At 32.9% G+C, this 19,107-nt stretch overlaps 1 protein-coding gene and 1 long non-coding RNA gene across 2 annotated transcripts; one reads left to right on the forward strand and one right to left on the reverse strand.

Annotated features, from left to right (window-relative positions):
* The first annotated feature begins 1,313 nt into the window (after positions 1-1,313).
* LOC123702276 lies at positions 1,314-16,865 on the forward strand. Its single transcript, XR_006752845.1, has 2 exons — positions 1,314-1,684; positions 16,735-16,865. It is a non-coding gene; the product is annotated as an uncharacterized LOC123702276 (long non-coding RNA).
* Positions 2,420-7,969, reverse strand: LOC123702275 (putative nuclease HARBI1). The gene is made up of 5 exons (XM_045649970.1): positions 7,656-7,969; positions 5,782-5,972; positions 5,347-5,479; positions 4,881-5,022; positions 2,420-3,420 (listed from the first exon to the last, which is right to left on the reverse strand). The coding sequence occupies exons 1-5, from the start codon at positions 7,881-7,883 to the stop codon at positions 3,032-3,034; spliced, it is 1,083 nt and encodes a 360-aa protein (XP_045505926.1). The 5' UTR covers positions 7,884-7,969; the 3' UTR covers positions 2,420-3,031.
* Positions 16,866-19,107: the final 2,242 nt, after the last annotated feature.

The following is a 19,107-nucleotide window of genomic DNA, read 5'->3' on the forward strand; positions in this document are numbered from 1 at the left end:
ATTATTTCAAGAGTTTTTAAGCGTGTTTTTAACTTAGTTTTTTTTACATTAAATTTTTACATTTCAGTACATAATTATTTTTGCGTGATTTACTTTATACCAAATAAAAAAAATAACGTCTTACATCACGTAGGTATTTGGTTCGTAACCAAACTGACTATTTACTGGTCTGTGAGCAAACTACTTCGCAACGGTTTGGTCGATTTTTTAATTTTCTAAGTATATTTGGTGTCATGGTGGGTTTGAGAATTATAGGTCGTAAAAATATTTTTATTCCATAGGTCAATATTTACAAAATAATTTTAAAAAATTAATTAATTTTAATTTTTTTTTTTAAATACCTAATTACAGAATCAGCTAGTGTTTGTAGGATTGGCAGAAAATTCATAAAGGCTGCTGTACACGGGGAGAGAAAACTGTAGAGTAGAGTGGTAGAGTAGGTATTAACTATCCTACTTACTATACTAATATAGAAGAGAGTACTAAAATTAGCATATACAGCAGCCATATATGTGTTATTTTGTTTAGTATACACGCCATACTTTCCGTATTTTTTATGTGTACAAGTGATCACCTCGGCTACGTCCGGATAGTACTTTTTTGTTTTCCAAAATTCTATCAGTCATTATTTATCATCATAATTCCAGTCGTTCTTCAGAATAAGTACAAATAGTGTCTAACACGACTTTCTTAAAATGTACAATAAATGTTCTTATTTTGAAGTGAAACTTCTAGGCGCGATGAGAGTAAAATTGAATATCCCGACATGGCAATACAGATAGAAAATAAAGTCGATTTTGGTATCTTTGAATCTTGCCAAAGAAGTTTCACTTCTGACACGTGTGCTCGGCACACACGCTCTTTTTTATTGTTTTTCAAAAGGGAATTGAAACTTTCTGGCATATCAAACCCGCCGCCATTTTGATTTTTTTTCGAAATCGCGGCGCACGATTAAAGTGGTATGTATGGATAGAGGATACATAGACAAACAAAAAATGAGTACCCTAAAGCGTCACATTACCGAGATATTTGGAGGTAAATATCAGTTTATTGGAAGAAAGTAGGTAGATTCATTACATAAAAACATACATACATTACATAAAAATGTAAGTAATGTAATGAATACCTAGTTACTTTCTTCCTGTAATAATAATAATCTACCTGGGAGTGATTATTTGGAGATAATATTATGCATATAGACACGTAATAAGTCTATTTTTAGTGTTTGTCGTACTCATAAGTGAATATTTACCTCCAAATATCTCGGTAATGTGACGCTTTAGGGTACTATGTTATGAGACATTTTTTGTTCGTCTATGTGTCCTCTATCCATACATACCACTTTAATCGTGCGCCGCGATTTTGAAAAAAAATAAAAATGGCGACGAGTCGATATGCCAGCGTCCATACAAAAAGTTTCAAACCCCTTTTATCAGTCATTACTTATCCTAATCCCAGCCGTTCTTCACTTACAGCACCTTACAGTGTAACTTAGCGATTTTCTTAAAATGGTCTATTTCTCGAAAATGACAGTTTTCAGAATGAATCCCCTAGCACAAGGTCTTGCATTGGGTGTGTCGGCGCTAGTAGTAGCAGCATTCGTGGTAATTTTAGAAGTAATAAGGGAGCGAAATATGCCTCGAAATGAAAATGTACACGGCGAACGAGCACGGAGGAGGAATTGGTGAGAATTTTTAGAGAATTATTTTAATTAATTGTGAAGAGGGTCCATTGCATGTAAATAACATGCAATGGACCCTCTTCACAATAGACAGCGTTGGCCCAACAAATGATCGTCAATGTTTGCCGCCATTACGGCGATTATGAATATGGCCGAACCATTATGACCCACTACACTATCGTGATTGCATCTACCTAAAACGTCGTATTCACGGTCCATCTTGACGTACGACCTTGGCGGGACGTACGTCAAGATGGACCGTGAATAAGACGCTTAAGGCATCTACTCGCATAATGCTGCCCATGGTGCGGATACGGTGCATTTTCATCAAACGAACATAGAGCTAGAGGCAGAGCAAGAGCATTCTTTGGTGATCTTTTGGGGTAAACTAAAACGCGTATTCGGTGTTGTTCAGTAGTTCAGTTCAGTTTAGTGTATAACATTGCATAGAATCTTTTCGGACGCACTGAGAACAACGAAATAATGCTCTACGCCTGTTTACACTAAGATAATTTGACATAGTGGGGTCAGAATGAACATTCGCTCGTTTGACCTAAATGCACCGTTACACAATAAGGTTGCCAACATAAAAATCTCCCTAAATTCAAAGGATTAAAAAAGGCGTTTTTGAGCGTTTATTTTAGATTAAAATCTATGAATTTTATAGGATTTATATGTACTTCATTTATTTTAAGTGTTTGTTTTAGTTTTAAGAATATTAAATAAAACATGTGTACATAATAATAGTATATTTTATTCCTTAATTATTCCATTCCATTAATTCAGTACACACCTTTTTAAATACGAACCAAAAATACAATAATAAAAATTACAAACATAAAAATATAAAAAAACAGGTTGAGGCTGTAACGATGATCAATTTTTTCACCTATGACCTGCACTAAAATATGAGCAGTATCACAGAACTAATGCAGTTTCATTATTAAAATCTGTTTAGGTAAACAAAGGTAGGTTTTAGGAGCGAAAAAATATTATACAAAACTACTTGGTCAGGCAAACTGAATAGGTTTAAAAGTAATACTGCACTTATGTACTTAATTTTAATTAGTCTTTATTTAGTAAGTAATTCACTCTTCTAGCTTTTATAAATATACTTAATTCAACAATTAACTAAATGACTACTTCAGTCTTTATAACCAAAATTACATACTTTTGTTTTAAAAAATTAAACAATGGTTAATTACCAAACTTATTTGTCAATAAAATAATGCTCCAGTGAATCAGGAGTGTGCAGTGCTGCCAGTGCCAGGTGCTGTTCCAGTTAGTCGGACTAGGGAACCGCTAGTTCACGCTACATACTACACGCCATAGAGAGACAAAAATAACCTATTAAAGTAATCTATTAACTAAAATATTTTGCATTATTCTGCCACTCATCAGCTCCTCTTGGTTGCTGGAAATGGGTTCATCCCGCACACTCGGTTCATCACCATCCTCTTGTTGCTCAGCCATATTATTAGGGGGAGGTAATTGAGCATCCTGTGCAATATTGTGCAGAACACAACATGCAATAGTTACCTTACTGGCAACACGAGGATGGTAATGGAGTGTATGATCCTTCAGCAAGCATCTCCAACGAGCCTTCAGTATACCAATACATCGTTCAATACAATTGAGTGCCTGTAAATGGCGTGTAGTGTAGACCGCTGCTTGAGAACCTGGTTCGGCATTTAAAATTGGTATCATCAGCCACGCTCTCTGTGGGTATCCAGAATCACCTTAAACAAATAATGTAGTTAAAGAGCTTTATTACCCGACTGCCAAAGAAGGAGGGTAATGTTTTTCGAGTGTATGTAAGTATGTATGTATGTCTTTTCCTTTGTGACCACCTGTAGCCTAAACGGCTTGATGGATTTTGATGTATGAGGTATCGTTAGATTTGTCTTGATTACGGGAGTGTCATAGGATACATTTTATCCTAAAAGTCCCACGGGATAAAGACATAATAATATTTTTTCTAAATTTCCCTTTAAAAAAATATGTATGCGGTATCATTAGATTCATTTCAATCACGGGAGTAATTAATATAGGATACGTTTTTTCTCAAAATTGCCACGGGAACATGTTAATTCTGCGTCAACGCAAAGCAACTCATGCGTTAGCAAGCAAAAAGATAGGGCGTGGCCTGGCATGCGGCGCGCGGCGCGGTGCGGTTATGTAGCGGAGTAACATCACTCGTAATCTAAAGCCAAATGTCGTCGAAATAATTTAAAATGGTACTTACATATACATAGTCTTCTACATCTACAACATTTTCGTTAAATAAAAACAGCTAAAAAGTTATAAATAAAAAAATTATTATTAAAAAAACAAAATACCCGACTGCACACTAAAAAAAGAGTAAAACAAGCCCCACAATAATATTGATCAATCAAATGCTAAAAACTAATTATGTAATACCGTTTAAACAATACCTATATTAAAATACACTACAATATGTGTTCGTAATCGATAGTTAAATAAACAGAAACTTATTTTGAATACAAATTTACTGAATATAATTTATAAATGTTGATGGAAAGCATCGCAGGCGGGGACCACCTTGACCGCCACCAACGAAAATTCTGCTAAATGGTGCACAACCGAAATGACTATAAATAAGCCTCTGTTGGTCCCCGCCTGCGATGCTTTCCATCAACATTTATAAATTATATTCAGTAAATTTGTATTCAAAATAAGTTTCTGTTTATTTAACTATCGATTACGAACACATATTGTAGTGTATTTTAATATAGGTATTGTTTAAACGGTATTACATAATTAGTTTTTAGCATTTGATTGATCAATATTATTGTGGGGCTTGTTTTACTCTTTTTTTAGTGTGCAGTCGGGTATTTTAACTCCAATATTTTTATGATAGATATATTATATAGAATAAATAAATAAATAAATAAATAAATATTATAGGACATTATTACACAAATCGACCTAGTACCCACAGTAAGCTCAATTAAGGCTTGTGTTGTGGGTACTAGGCGACGATAAATATAATATTGAATAAATACATATTATATAGATAATAACACCCAGACCCAAGAACAAATAATTGAGTTCATCACACAAATATTTGCCCTGACCGGGGATCGAACCCGGGACCGTCGGCTCAGTAGGCAGTTACTTTACCACTGCGCCAACCGCGTCGTCAGAGAAAGAAGTAGGTAGGAATTATTTGATTTACCTAATAGCCACGTCAATTCACCATTTTCGTGAAGTCCACGCATGTATGGTTCCACTTCACTGGATGACCATATGAAGGAATCATGCGTGGCTCCACCATATTTCGCATTGACATTGATAATCTTTAAATTATCATCACATATCTGAAAAAAAAAATTTTCTATTTGCAGTTGCTTTGTTATTTTGTTTTAATGCAACATGATTAAAAACAATGCTTACTAACTAATAATATACTAGATTTCCGTCCGCGGCTTCGCCCGCGTTTTCAGAGAAAACCCCGCATATTTCCCTTTCCCGTGGGATTTCCGGGATAAAACCTATCCTATCTCTCAAGTTGGATCAAACTGCACATGGTGTGCGAATTTTATTATAATCGGTTAAGTGGTTTAGGAGTCCATTGAGGACAAACATTGTGACACGAGATTTATATATATTAAAGATAAGATATGCAAAGAAATATAGCTTACCATTTGCACATTTAAGGAATGGTATCCTTTTCTGTTAAAATAATTATGTTCATCAATGTGGGGTTTTACAATAGATATGTGAGTGCAACCTATGCATCCTGTTACCCCTGGTAATTGAAATTTCCTTTGAAATCTGTAATTAGGTATATTCACATTTTATAATCATAGACAATTACCTACATAATATATTAAAAAATATAATACAATTGTTAAAAAGACTTTCAAATGGATTTGTCATAATATTTGTAAACCTTTAAAACATTTAGAATTGAACAGAAACAAACATTTTGTGGTATTATTACAATCAATATGTGGTATAATAGAATTGTTTGTGACTAAAATAGCAGCGACCTTCTTCTATGCAAAGGATTAAGTTATTTATTAAAATTGTTCAAAACATTGAAAGTAAGTAAATAAATTTATAAAAACACTTACTCTTGTCGAATTCTTGCTCTTTCTTGGTGTGTTTGAGGGAAAACTATCCATTTTTTCACTATCGGAGGACTGTTGAGTGCCTCCACAACTTGCCTAATGCATCTACTTGCTGTGCGTTGTGGCAAATGTTGTGTGACACCCACAATTCTCTGATAGGATCCCGTTGCGAAGAAACTTAGAGCGCAAAGAACCTACGATAATAAGTAGAATTAGGATACGTAATATTTTTTATTTTTTACTAACAAATGGATCTTCGATATCTGAATTTTTATGCTAAATTAAATAAATAAATAAAAAAAAATTATTTATTATGCACAACACATGCCTTTCATTGTGCATTTAAAATAACGGACATCACTTATAAACAATCGCAGTGAAGAAACCAGGGGGGGGACACTTAGAACAAACTGACATTTATTAAAGAAAGCCACGCGATCTATACTTTGGCGAGTAAAAACTTATTTAAATAAGTTTATATTAAATCCCCAAAAGATGGCATCGCACTTTCCGAAGTTTTTGCAAAGTGAATAAAGATATTTAAATAAATGGAAATTATTCTTTAAACATTGTTTTATTTTAATAGATCGAATGCATGTCTTACTTTTTTTCAAATTCCAATAAATAATTTTGCGATTTCAATCGCTTCATATGGTATCAAATTAATAAACTTGCAACATCTTCTGAAAGCTTCTCAGTGTTGTCCTATATGAAATCAATGCAGTAAAATAAGGCAAATGAAAACCTTTCTTTATTCAAAGTTTAAATGAATTAGAACAATAATCTCAGATTTTTAATTCAGTACCTATCTTATCTAGAACTATAATTATTCAGGAAAATATTTTACATAAAAAAATAGTGCGTCTAACTAAATAAAATACTGAAAACGTCTTATTTAATTTACATGAAAAGTGTTAAATATGATTTATTAATTGGTAACATTGACTAACTTTTTTTTTGTAATTTGTATTTGATAATTCTGTCATAAAATGGCGGCGACTATACGTGAACGGTGAAGTTTATTTACGTTAAAATTACTTAATTAGTTCATTTTGTTGATAATCGTGTGAAGTTTATAGTTCTCGTGAAAGTGTGGTGAAAGTGCGTTGAATCGAGCCCTACGTTCAGGCTTTCAAAACGTTTTACTGAAAATTATGTGCACGGACAGTTTTGTTTTAGATAAGTACTTAAAAATATGTAATATTACAATATGTGAAAGCATTTAAAAAATAAAGAACTAATTTCTTTTATTGTCGTTTTCTTCATTATCCTTAGTAAGTACTTCAATTTGTTTTAAGAAATTTGACTGAATTATACCTATTTAGCACTTCCAAATATCTCATTTTTAAAGACTCCGTATTTATATTCATATAATGAAACTAATATAAATACTAATTATATAAGCTAATTATCTTGTAATTATTACAACTGAAAAGTTTTTTTTTCATCACCTAAATCTTTAAAAACCATCCATTTTGTAATCATTTAGATCTTAGTCTTATTTCTAAAATGTTGAAAATAAATGATAATAAATCAGTTGTAGGTATTCTCTGAAACAATATCGCTCTCCTATTTCAATAACGACGCAAATATAATATGTGAGCATTTATTCCAGGCACATATTATTTTTGCCTGAAATGATTATTCAAATTAAATTGCGTCGTTATTTATAGAAGAGTAGTGATAAAAAAAATATACCTACTACCTATGTATATTAACGTATATATGTATGTAGGTATATGGAATTAGTTCTAACCCCAAAATCCAGAGGGCTCATTGTCGCCAGTCAAAGTCAAATAGGTTGGCCTTCATATGCTTCAAGAGGGCTCTCTATGCCCTATTATACATTATACTCTTTGGAAGAAACTGTGGATTACCTTTACTTCCAAAGGAATTTCTTGAGTCCCCCGTATTTTTGTTTCGTTACGTAGGCTGCAACAAAGCTCGCTAAAAGTTTTTTTACTTAACCTAAAACGCTCCTGAAATAATTGTTCCGGCATTTCATCGATTGTCTTCAATTGTCTCCGTCTGGACGCATATCTTTTTTGGCGCCTGAGCCAAACTTCTTCATCGTGCGCAGCTTTTAAAAGTCTTAAAGCGTGCATTTTATGAAAACTTTTTAAAAACCACGTAAAATATCAATACCTATCACAATTCACAGAGCAAGTATAAAAACGCAGTACGCACTCGTACAGACGATTGACTCGATTGACAATTGACATTTGACAAACGATCACAAGATGGGCGCCGATTTATTGCTCTAATGGGTACCATTCACAGGCGCACCCATCCGCTGGATTGGATTTGTAGCTGGCGACAAGTCCGCGGACAAATCTGCGTGTGTATGTGTAGTTGTGCTCGGCTCGCGGCTCGGCGCGGCGCTCGCCATCTGGAGACGGAGAGTGATAGAAGGTGATAGACGTGTAGTGTGTGGGCGATGACGGATTTGTCCACGGATTGGTACGGCTCGGGCACAGAACAGTAATAGCGGCAGTACACATGGGGCCAAGGCGTTGGGCCAACGTGTTGGGAAAAAATGAAGGATATCAAGATTCCTGTTCACACATTGGCGTACTGATCATTCTGCATTGGCGCTTCAAAGATGGACGTAGTTCGTAGAAGTTCTTGCAGCCGCGGAAATTTATTTATACAGTGCGTTTAATTATTACGTACATGTGCACCAATAACAATGAGTTTACTCTGCCGTCTGCGATTAAACATTATTAAAAAATATTTTTAGATTTTTTCAAATGTTTAAAATGTGTACATTTTACATTTAATTTAATTTTAGTTAACTACCTATAAAACGAAACTTTAAAGATTACGGATGGATGTATTGATTGGTGATATTTGATAATATTATTTATGTAATAAAGCACAATTTGATCAAAATCATGCTCATTGTAGGTATATTGTTATTTAATTTTTAAGAATTTTTAAGAACTGTTTCATACTATTTTACTCATTTTATAAATATATTCTTTTTTTTTTATCGCAAATGTATGAAAGTGAGTTATGAAAAACATCTAGAATAATATTATAAATAAAAAATAAAACATCTAATTTATTGAGTTATATGGTTTTTATTTTTGTGTAGTTCATGCCGTGGATTCCCAATGATTCCTTCATGTCGATACAATTCTACGAATTGTAAAACCTCATTGCTTGTCCACATCGGCGCCGCCATCGCTATCGGAACATGGAAACGTAAATTTCATTGACGCACAACGATACTGTCTCCGCTGACGAGTAACAACAAACTGAACAAGACACCAACGTGTGAACGCTGTTTGTGGAGCGCGCCAAGATCCTTTGAAGTGTGCACAAAAACCGACAACATTCGGATGGCCTGCCAATATTGGCGCCAACTAGGCTAATGAAGCCAATATACCGCCAAGTAGCTCTCTACACGTTGGCCCAACCCGTTGGCCCAACACGTTGGCCCCATGTGTACTGCCACCATAAGAACATAATAGAAGTGCGATGTGGGCGTGGCCCACGTGTCACTAGTAAGGTAAGATCACCTAACTCGCTCTCAGTTGTGCGTAGAAAAATATTCGAGTCGGTTGTCAACTGTCAAACCTTATTTCCATATTTATTCATTATTTAGAGCGTGTTGTTCGGTATTAGAGTGGAAAAATGATAGCAGACGAAATAATATCAGCAATCGAGGCATTTCATACCATCGGTAAGTCTTATTTTAATTTATTTTAAATATATTTTATGTTACAACTTCGCTTGTCGTAATTTGTCAAAAATTTATAAAAATATTAAGTCAAAATGAACCTTAATCCATAAGAAATAAGTACTAATATAGATTGAACAGCAAACAAGACTTTCTGGAATATTATTGCAATAAACAAACGAATGTCGGATTAGTGATGCATGTGGCGCATATCGACAGTATCGATACTTTCGAAAAGACAAACATTATAAATATTAAATTTTATTCTATTTTTCCTTAGCTTCAAATTCAAATTCAAATTGTCTTTATTTGCTGAATGTAGTTACATATAGCTGAGGTACAAATTGTATAGGTGCTTAGACATTCTGCTCGTAGTTGAGCGTGCAAATTATTTAAATTATAAATTACATTAAATAATATTACAAAATCAAATATCTTAAATTATCAATTACATTATACAATATCACACAACACTAGATCTCAATAGGTACATTGCAAAATTATATTAATAAAATTATTATAAATAAATATTATGTCAATTTTTATTTATTTAAGCCTAAGCCAAGTCCTCGTTTATCTTATATGCTAGAAATTCATTTACCGTATAAAAGCATTTTTGTTTAAGAAATGCAGCAATCCTCCATTTAAATTTATTAAGATTACAACTCCTTATATTTGCGGGAAAGTGATTATAAATTTTTATAGCCATTCCTTGACAATTGGCACAAAATAATTTTGATTTACACATGGGGAAGCGTAGTCGGGTGGGATCCCTAGTCTGAAACAGGCTGTCTTTTTCAAAAGTAACAAAATGAGCTGTATGCTTTTTTACGAAAAGAGCTATCTCGAGAATATAAAGGCAAGCTACAGTCAGGATCTGTAACCTTCGAAACATCGGTCTGCAACTATCGAGGGGTCCTATTCCTGTTATAGCTCTGACACACTTCTTTTGAGCTAGAAAAGCTTGGTGTACTTCAGTAGAATTACCCCATATTAAAATGCCATATCTCAATATAGAGCCAACATAGCCGTGGTAAGCAACAGTAGCAGCCCTTTCTGAAACCACATTACGTAATTTTCTAAGAGCATACACGAATCTATGAAGTCGTGATGCAACTGTTTGAATTTGCGATTTCCAATTACAATTCTTGTCAATAATAACACCTAAGAACTTAGTTTCTGCAAGCTCGGTCATTGATGTTCCACGAAAAGTTAAATGTAGTGGGGTTGTTTTATTTTTATAATTGTGAAATTGAATAAAGTTTGTTTTACCTATATTAATAGTTAAATCATTAGTTTCTAACCATTCTATTATATTTTTAATTGTGTTATTAATAACGGATTGGTAGTCAGTAAGATTGTTATCGGCAATGATAATTGATACGTCGTCAGCAAACAGTACACATTTATGCGGTGTTATATTGGGCAAATCGTTTATATAGAGGAGGAATAATAAAGGTCCAAGGACGCTTCCTTGTGGCACTCCACTTCTGTTATATTTAGGAGTGGATCTGTGCATTCTAACGTTTAGATCCGAGTGTGCGTGGGCTATTTCTACGTATTGTTGACGATTTTTTAAATAGCTTTCGAGCCAATCAAGTGCTGGTCCTCTTATTCCATAGAGATTACATTTATGGAGAAGGGTATTATGATTAACAAAATCAAAAGCCCGACTCATATCCAAGAAGATCGCTGTAACCTTTTTTCGCTTGTCCATATGCTCTATCAGTGTTTTTACTAAATAAAATGTAGCCAATGACGTTGATTTGTTCTTTTGAAACCCACACTGCTCTTCTTTAATTATGTTAAATTTTTCTAAAAATGAATTTAATTTCCTATACATAGCTTTTTCAAATACCTTCGCTAGAATCGGGATCAGAGTTATGGGTCTGTAATTGTTAAGCATCTGTTTATCACCTTTTTTATAGATCGGCTTAACTATAGATATCTTCAGGCAGTCTGGGAAAGTGCCCTGTTCAAAGGAAAGGTTTATAAGGTGAGTAATAACATCTGTCAGTTCTGTCTTGCAGTGCTTTAAAACGTGGGTTGTAATAGAGTCGTACCCAGCGGCTTTAGTATTTTTAAGGGATGCTATTATTGAAGATATCTCTAGAGTAGTACAGGGTGTCAGAAAAATAGATGAACTCAATGTTTGAACAAAACTAAAGTCTGGTGCTAATCCAGTTCTGGTGCTAATCGTCGTTATGTTAGTAAAGTGGCTATTGAATTCATTGGCTATTTGATTCGTGTCAGTGACAATTTTTCCATTAGCTATGATTGGACCTATTTCATCAAACGACCGCACTTCATCTATCTTCTTTTTGATTATATTCCAAGTTGCTTTCGACTTATTAAGTGCATTATTTAGGTAGTTTATGTTGACAATCCTCTTTGAAGTCTTTACACATTTTTTTAGTATTTTACCGTAGTTTCCCTGAAGTTTTTTGTTATCAGAAGTTTTATTTTTGTAATAGTTATAAATAAGTTGGCGTTTGGTTTTGCAGGATTTCCTTAGGCCTTTCGTTATCCATTTAGGTGCATGGCTATTACAACTTACTTTAATTTTAATAAATGGAAAACAGAGATTATAGAATAGTACTAGATTACTGTGAAATTCTTCGCATGCTTTATTACTATTTAACTCCTCATATACATTACTCCAAGTCAGGTTAGACATGCAATCTCGGAATTTGGATAGATTTTCTTTACAATAATCTCTTCTTTAAACCAATGTTTAATTTTTGGATTAATTTTTGTAACAGGTACCGAGAGTGATTGACCAGTGTTATGATCAGAAAGGTATAATTGGTGTACATCACCCTTCGCCCCATCTATATTGCTAATTATATGATCAATACAGGTCTGCTGCCTTGTAGGTTTTGTAATGTGCATTTTTAAGTTATTATTCAATATTATATTTTTGTAGGTATTTGTCATATTATTAATTTTTAAGATGTTGATGTTAAAATCACCACAAAGTATTAGTTTTCTATCTTTTTTATGTAAGAGCCGATGCAGGAGTAATTCGAGTTTCTTGAAGAAGTCCGATAAATTTGAGTTTGGTGTCCTATATATGCATATAACAGTATAGCCTAGTTTAGGAATTTCAACGCCACAGCACTCAAACAACTTTTCCTCAGATAACTCTATACAAAAGTCTATCACTTTAAATTCCATTGGTTTTCTCACAAAAATACACACTCCACCTCTCTTTATATTTGTCCTAGAGTAATAAGTTGCTAAGTTATAATGTTTCAATAAGATATTAGGTTCGTCGCCTTTTTTTACAAACGTTTCAGAGAAACAAAGAATATGCAAGAACTCTATGTTTATATCTTTTAGTTGAGGAAGACACAATTCTATCTCGTCTAATTTATTTAGGATACCAGCTATGTTTTGATGAACTAAATAAGAATAATTTTTTAAGTATTTTTTGGAATAATGACGCGGCCATCTAAAAAATTGTCAGAGGATGGATTAATTTTCGTATCACTATTCGAATTGCTCTTTATATTTGAAAAGTAATAGGGTATGGTTCCTTTTTTTATTATATCTGTTTCCGCTTTTTTTTGTTTGTGGATGTTGCACGGCTTCCCTTTAATTACCGAAAAATAGTAAGGAATGGTTCCTTTTTGGAAATTAGCATTTTCAGGCTTATTTTTATTAAAATTACAAGTATTAAGAGTAATATTGGAAGAAAATCTGTTAGTGTTACAAATATTATAATGTAATCCCTTTTGTTTATTAAAGGTCAAGAATTTGTTTTTATAATAATCGTAGTCAAATATTAGATTTAGTTTGACACATATAGCTGACAAATTCTGTGCTTTTGTACGGTAATGATTATAATTAAAATCTAAATATGTACAATTTTTAAAGTTTGAACATACATTTTGGACCATTTTATTTAATAGTGATTCATTCAGATATTTATTTTTATACAAACTTAGTACAATTATTTTACAGTTTTTGAAACGTTTTAATGTGGTTGATAACTCAATCATAACTTCATAGGGATTAGTGTCATTTTCCCCGACACAGAGTACCAGGTAGTTTTCAGGAAGATCATGAAAACCAGCCAGAGAATTCAGAAGGCTTACTGTTTTTGCATAGGGTTTAATCCACGAGTTGATGTAGAATTTTCCATATTTAGTACCATATCTTGAGTGTATAAGTTCAAATGTTAGGCCTTTACACTGTTGACTACCAATGAGTAAGATTTCAGGAACATTATTAGGTTTGCTTTGGCTTGGCTTATGTTGTGACTGGGAGTTTCTTCTCATGCTCGTAGAATTATCGGGAGGCTCAAAATAATTAGAAATTCCGTCGTTATTCGTATTGTTTTCATACAATTGAAGGTCATTACAGCTCATGTTTAATTTTTGCTGACGGAATACATTTTTTTCTTGTCGTGTTTTTTGTGGTTTTTTTCTTGTTGAAGAAGTGGACCCAACGATTTTGAAGTCAGTCGAACATATTTTTTTAAAACGTGAAATTGCAGCTTTTTGTTCAACAATGATCTTTTTCAATGAGCTGTTTTCCAAAAGAATATTTTCAATTTCTAAGTGTGCTGCTTCTAGTTGTGATTTTAAGTCTTCAATTTGTTCCTTCCCATCACAATTTTCATTATATGTGGATAGATCAGGCAATGATCTTGCTAGATAATCTGAATCAGTGGATTGGTTTGAGATAATTGAATGATTCATATTTGTTATTCTTTCATTTGTCCTATTTATTTATAGATTTTCGAAAGAGCCTAATTTAAAAGAGAAATGGATAATAAATGCAACGTGACGAGTTAACTGGATGCCGAACAGCAATAAGCAGTCTAACAAAGGCCACCGATACATCAAACCTACGGCAGTTCCAAGATTTAAAATAATGCATATTTTCTGTTTGTTTTGTAAATATAGATTTATACTATTCTATTCCGTTTTTTATTTAAATATAATAATATGAAAAGACGTACTTAGTAGTAATAAACATACTCCAAAATGTGATACATTATCCTATACTCATATAATAGAAAGAAAAAAAAAATGCACAAAAATATATTTATTTGTGAATTATCGATAACAAGGCTGACATCCCTTAGAGCATAGCATCAGGTTAATGACAAGTTAATGTCATTAATTTAGAGTGACACAAATTTCAACCTTATCTTTATGTGTTGAGGTTCAAAGTTATATGTATTGAAAACCAACGCCCTCTGTTGTCGAATAGCTGAATGTTTTCGAATTTGGAATTTCTGAGCAAAGAGAAACAAAACAGCTAATATACCTAGGGATGTTATACTAAAATAAACCGTAACCTGGTGCGTGAGGGTACATATTGAAATGCTGAATTTATAACCTAAGTCAGTTTTTACTCAAATTAAGCTGTCCAATCAAAGGCATAGTTTACTTGTAGTGTACTGTATAACTATCGGTTTAAATGTGTGGGTTTGGCGACACTGGTTTTCATACTAATTATGACATTATAGCACTTCTATTATGTTCTTACTGTTCTGTGACATTATAGCACTTCTATTATGTTCTTACTGTTCTGTGGGCTCGGGGCTCGGCTCGCGGTGCGTGTAGTGAATGCCGGGCTTTAGGGCGCCGATTATTTGATTTTCCAACTCTGATTTTTCAACGATCCATTTCATGTACACCAATTGTAGGTACACGAATAATTATTGTCATATGACTTTACGTTCCGTTTCATGGATGATGGAATAGAAAAAAAATGCCACTTGTCTAGGTACCAATTTTAGTTTCGTTACGCTCGGTCACGTGACGTATCACCAGCTTATGCCAATCTCATACATTTCTTTATCTATTCTTGTTATTTAAACTTTACGCCAAGAAGCTTATAGAATAATACACTGGAGATTGCACTATGACCATTAACTTGTTACAAGAAAATATTACCTTGAATGATGCCAAGAACTTGCCAAGTTAGGTGTGAAAGGGATAAAAACATACAGGCGTCATTCAAGGTAATATTTTCTTGTGACAAGTTAATGTTCATAGTGCAATCTCCAGTGTATTAGATATAAGCTTCTTGCTTTACGCTAATAGAAAGCCTCTTGTCTAGGGGGGCTGATCTTATTAGTGCATGAGCGATGAAGTTACGATTGCTATATTTTAAATTAATATGGATAGTTTGAGTTATTGAAATGGGACAAATAAAATTATTATTGTAAGCAGGGAAAATTATAATCATACCCAACAACACATTTAACCCTAGAACCGTACCCATAATAAAATATCATAACTCGGCCCCCGGAATCACAGACACAATAGAAAATCTATTGTGTCGTGGACCGATCGGGCCGCTGGGGGCTCTATGGGTTAACTTTACCTTGGGGTACGAGCTTTAATGATCTAAGGGTACGAGTGTGAAAAACCCCTATGAAAAAAAAATAAGATTACAAAAATATTGTTAACTTTTTGATTAAATATTATTAATGTTGATTTATTAAGGTCATTTTAACATTCATTTATGCCTTAATAATTTATTTAATTACGGAATTTTATATTTTTTCTACAATTTACACACACTTAACGTTGGTGATCAAAATTTATTAAAAATTTAAACTTAGTGCACTGTTTGCGTGACTGACGGACTTTTAATGTGGATATTCAAGTTACATCTCAGATTTTGAAACAGCAGTGGTCCCTGCGATAATTGTTGTCCTAAAATATCTTCATTACTTATTTGTAGAGACATTGGCAAAGTTATGTATTGAAATCGTTCTTCTAGGTGAAGTTTTTTATAAGGAAAATTTGAAAATTTTTCGTCAGGTTCTTATTTTAATGCCTCACCAAGTAGCAGCTCTTCTTGTTATTCGAACTCCCACAAAAAAAATCAGAATTCCTCATTTCATTTGCACCCCAGAGTACGGTTCTAGGGTTAAGGATCTGTCATCAAATGACATTTTACAAGATAACAGCGTGCAGAAAGAAAGCTGGAAAGTTATAAGCACTTACCGGTGCTTGTCAGCGCTGGTAACCCGCGCAGGAAAAATATATGAACACGCGCCGATAAGCGCTGAACGGCGCCGACAAGTTTCAACACGCGCTGGGCGCTACCGTATAAAATTTGTTTTGGTCTGCTTCCCTTGTGTAGAACGAACCGGCGCTGACAAGCGCCGGACGCCGGTAAGCGCATATGTCTCCAGCTTTCTGCATACGCACTTATTTCCGAAGTACGCCACCCGCCTATATTACGTGTTGACAGTTTGACACTGTAGTAATAATACCAATTAATAATACTATTTGTTTCAGAATTTGAATGCAGTCAACATTTATCAATGAAAAAATGTAATTGGGATATTGGTGTTGGAATTGATATCTCTTAGTATGTATCAAATATAAATAAAACAATAACATGTCAATTCAATAAATATTTTATTTTATGATTGTGTTTTAATTTCAAATAAAACTGTCAACTTAATTTTAATTTAATAATATACATATAAACCCTATTTTCTGTCAAAAATTTTTAAACATGGTTTATCTTTAAGCGCGGGTTCTCTTTAATCTGGTTTTGTCGTATTTCACATAGACAACCTTTAGACAACTATAATAATTAAAGTCACAGATACCTGGTTTAAAGTTAGACTGTGTTGTAGGTATGTTGGAAAAATTGGCACGTGATATTTTTTTTACATTGAAATAACAGCATAATAATTAATTCTAGTGCTGCTTGTAATTGGACTGGTCAAAGATAACAATCAAAAATTTCTGCACTCTGGGGAAGAAAAATTAAACAATAATTATTCCATTCGACACGCAGTCAACAATTAACGGCTTATAATTTCAAATGCATATCTATATTTTATGGGTTTTCAAATGTGCAAATTGATTTTTTTTTATCTCTTTGTCTATGGTAGAAAGCTTTTTGGCATTTCTTTAAATTTAAAAAAAGACATCCTTTCGCTCTCACACTTTTTTAAAGTTTCGTTTAAAAAGTGACTTTTTCTTCTTTATGGGGCGCTTTTTCAATCTTTGCTTAGCTCATATAGAAACCATTTCAGAAATCACTAATAATAAGTTAGTGTTTAGGTGACTATTTGAAAAAATCCAGAAAGATTGAAAAATCCCCCCAAAATGGATTAAAAAATAAATGTCACATGTGCACAAAATTAAAGAAAATCATACTCGTAAATGCATTTAATTCAGAAAATAATACAGCATCTTTTTCGCAGAGAAACACAACTGTACTTGTACAACATATTTTTTACAAACAATGTATTTTGGCAGAACCAAGTATTCGTATTAATTGTATTATTGCTAACAGAGAGAAATATCGCCGTCTCGCTCTCACTCATAAGCGAATACGTTAATGTCGTAAATGAAAATTTAAAATTAACTCAAGACTGAGACTAGATTTTTATTAATAAATGCAGTAAAATATGAAATAACACGCTTTATGATAAATACATGAAATTATTGTATTTCACTGATCGTTAGTCTAAAGTTTATATTAAATATGTCCGTTTTAAGTCAAAATCAAGTCTAAAAAAACGGTTACATACAAAAAGAAAATAGTGTCAATTTTCGAATTTTACAGTTGTTAAAATGGTGTAGTACCATTTTATAACAATTAAAAAACTTTTCACATACGACATCAACGCAACAATATCTATGAAGAAATTTAAAAACACCTAATCTAACGTCCCTAGACGTATAATAAAAATATCGCCCACTGAACAGTGAATATACGATACAACTTAAATATACATTTAATATAGTAATTATATAGAAAAAAAAAAAACATCCGTGGCTGTCTGACGATCACTTGTCTACGTACTAGAAAAAAAATGGCACATCGTTCAAACAGCCACAGATTAAACAGTCCATTTACGCGCCAAAAACACGTCACAGACAACGCGCGGCAGACCATAGACAATAAAACACAAAAAGGTTTTATATTTATTTTAAAATCCTTTTATTGTTTTTAATTACATATTGTATCATTTTTGTTAAATTATATTTTTGGGGATGAAAATAAATGCTTGCAATGATAAATTTGGTATTTTAGTTGCCAGTATGTATTGTACAAAAAAAATATATTTTTCTTAAGCTTTCCTTCGAATTGATAGATTTTTTACTATAATATATGATGTAGAGGGAATTTAGATGTTCCAGGACAATTCTCCAGGGATTAATAATGTTTTCCTCTTAATATTATTAAATGAATATTTTATATGAGAATTCATACAATTTAAATTATTTTCAAGAAAACGAAACAAAAACACAGCAGACATACTTTTATTAACATAGGTATTATGAAAGAATATATTTATAACAACATTTTACATAATATGTGAAAATTAATTCATTTATGTCTTCAATATCAATGTTGATAAACTAGAATTGAAGTCGGGTTTATATTAATTTAACCGGCCGAATTGAATCCTCCTTTTTTGAAGTCGGTTAAAAAAACATGTTATTTTGACTCTTTTGGCATTAAATTTTAGTGTTACATGTATGTACATGCATGATAAAGTTCTTTTAGTTTTGTCATTTTGGGCAAGGGGCAGATGCATTATACATCTGTTTCACTGATCGATTTTCTTTAGGGACAAGTAGGTGATCAGCCTTCTGTGTCCTACCAGACCGAGACATTTTTTTTTCTTCGTCTCCACCGGGAAT

The sequence above is a fragment of the Colias croceus genome, chromosome 23, assembly GCF_905220415.1.
Source record: "Colias croceus chromosome 23, ilColCroc2.1".
In the NCBI taxonomy this organism is placed as follows: domain Eukaryota; kingdom Metazoa; phylum Arthropoda; class Insecta; order Lepidoptera; family Pieridae; genus Colias; species Colias croceus.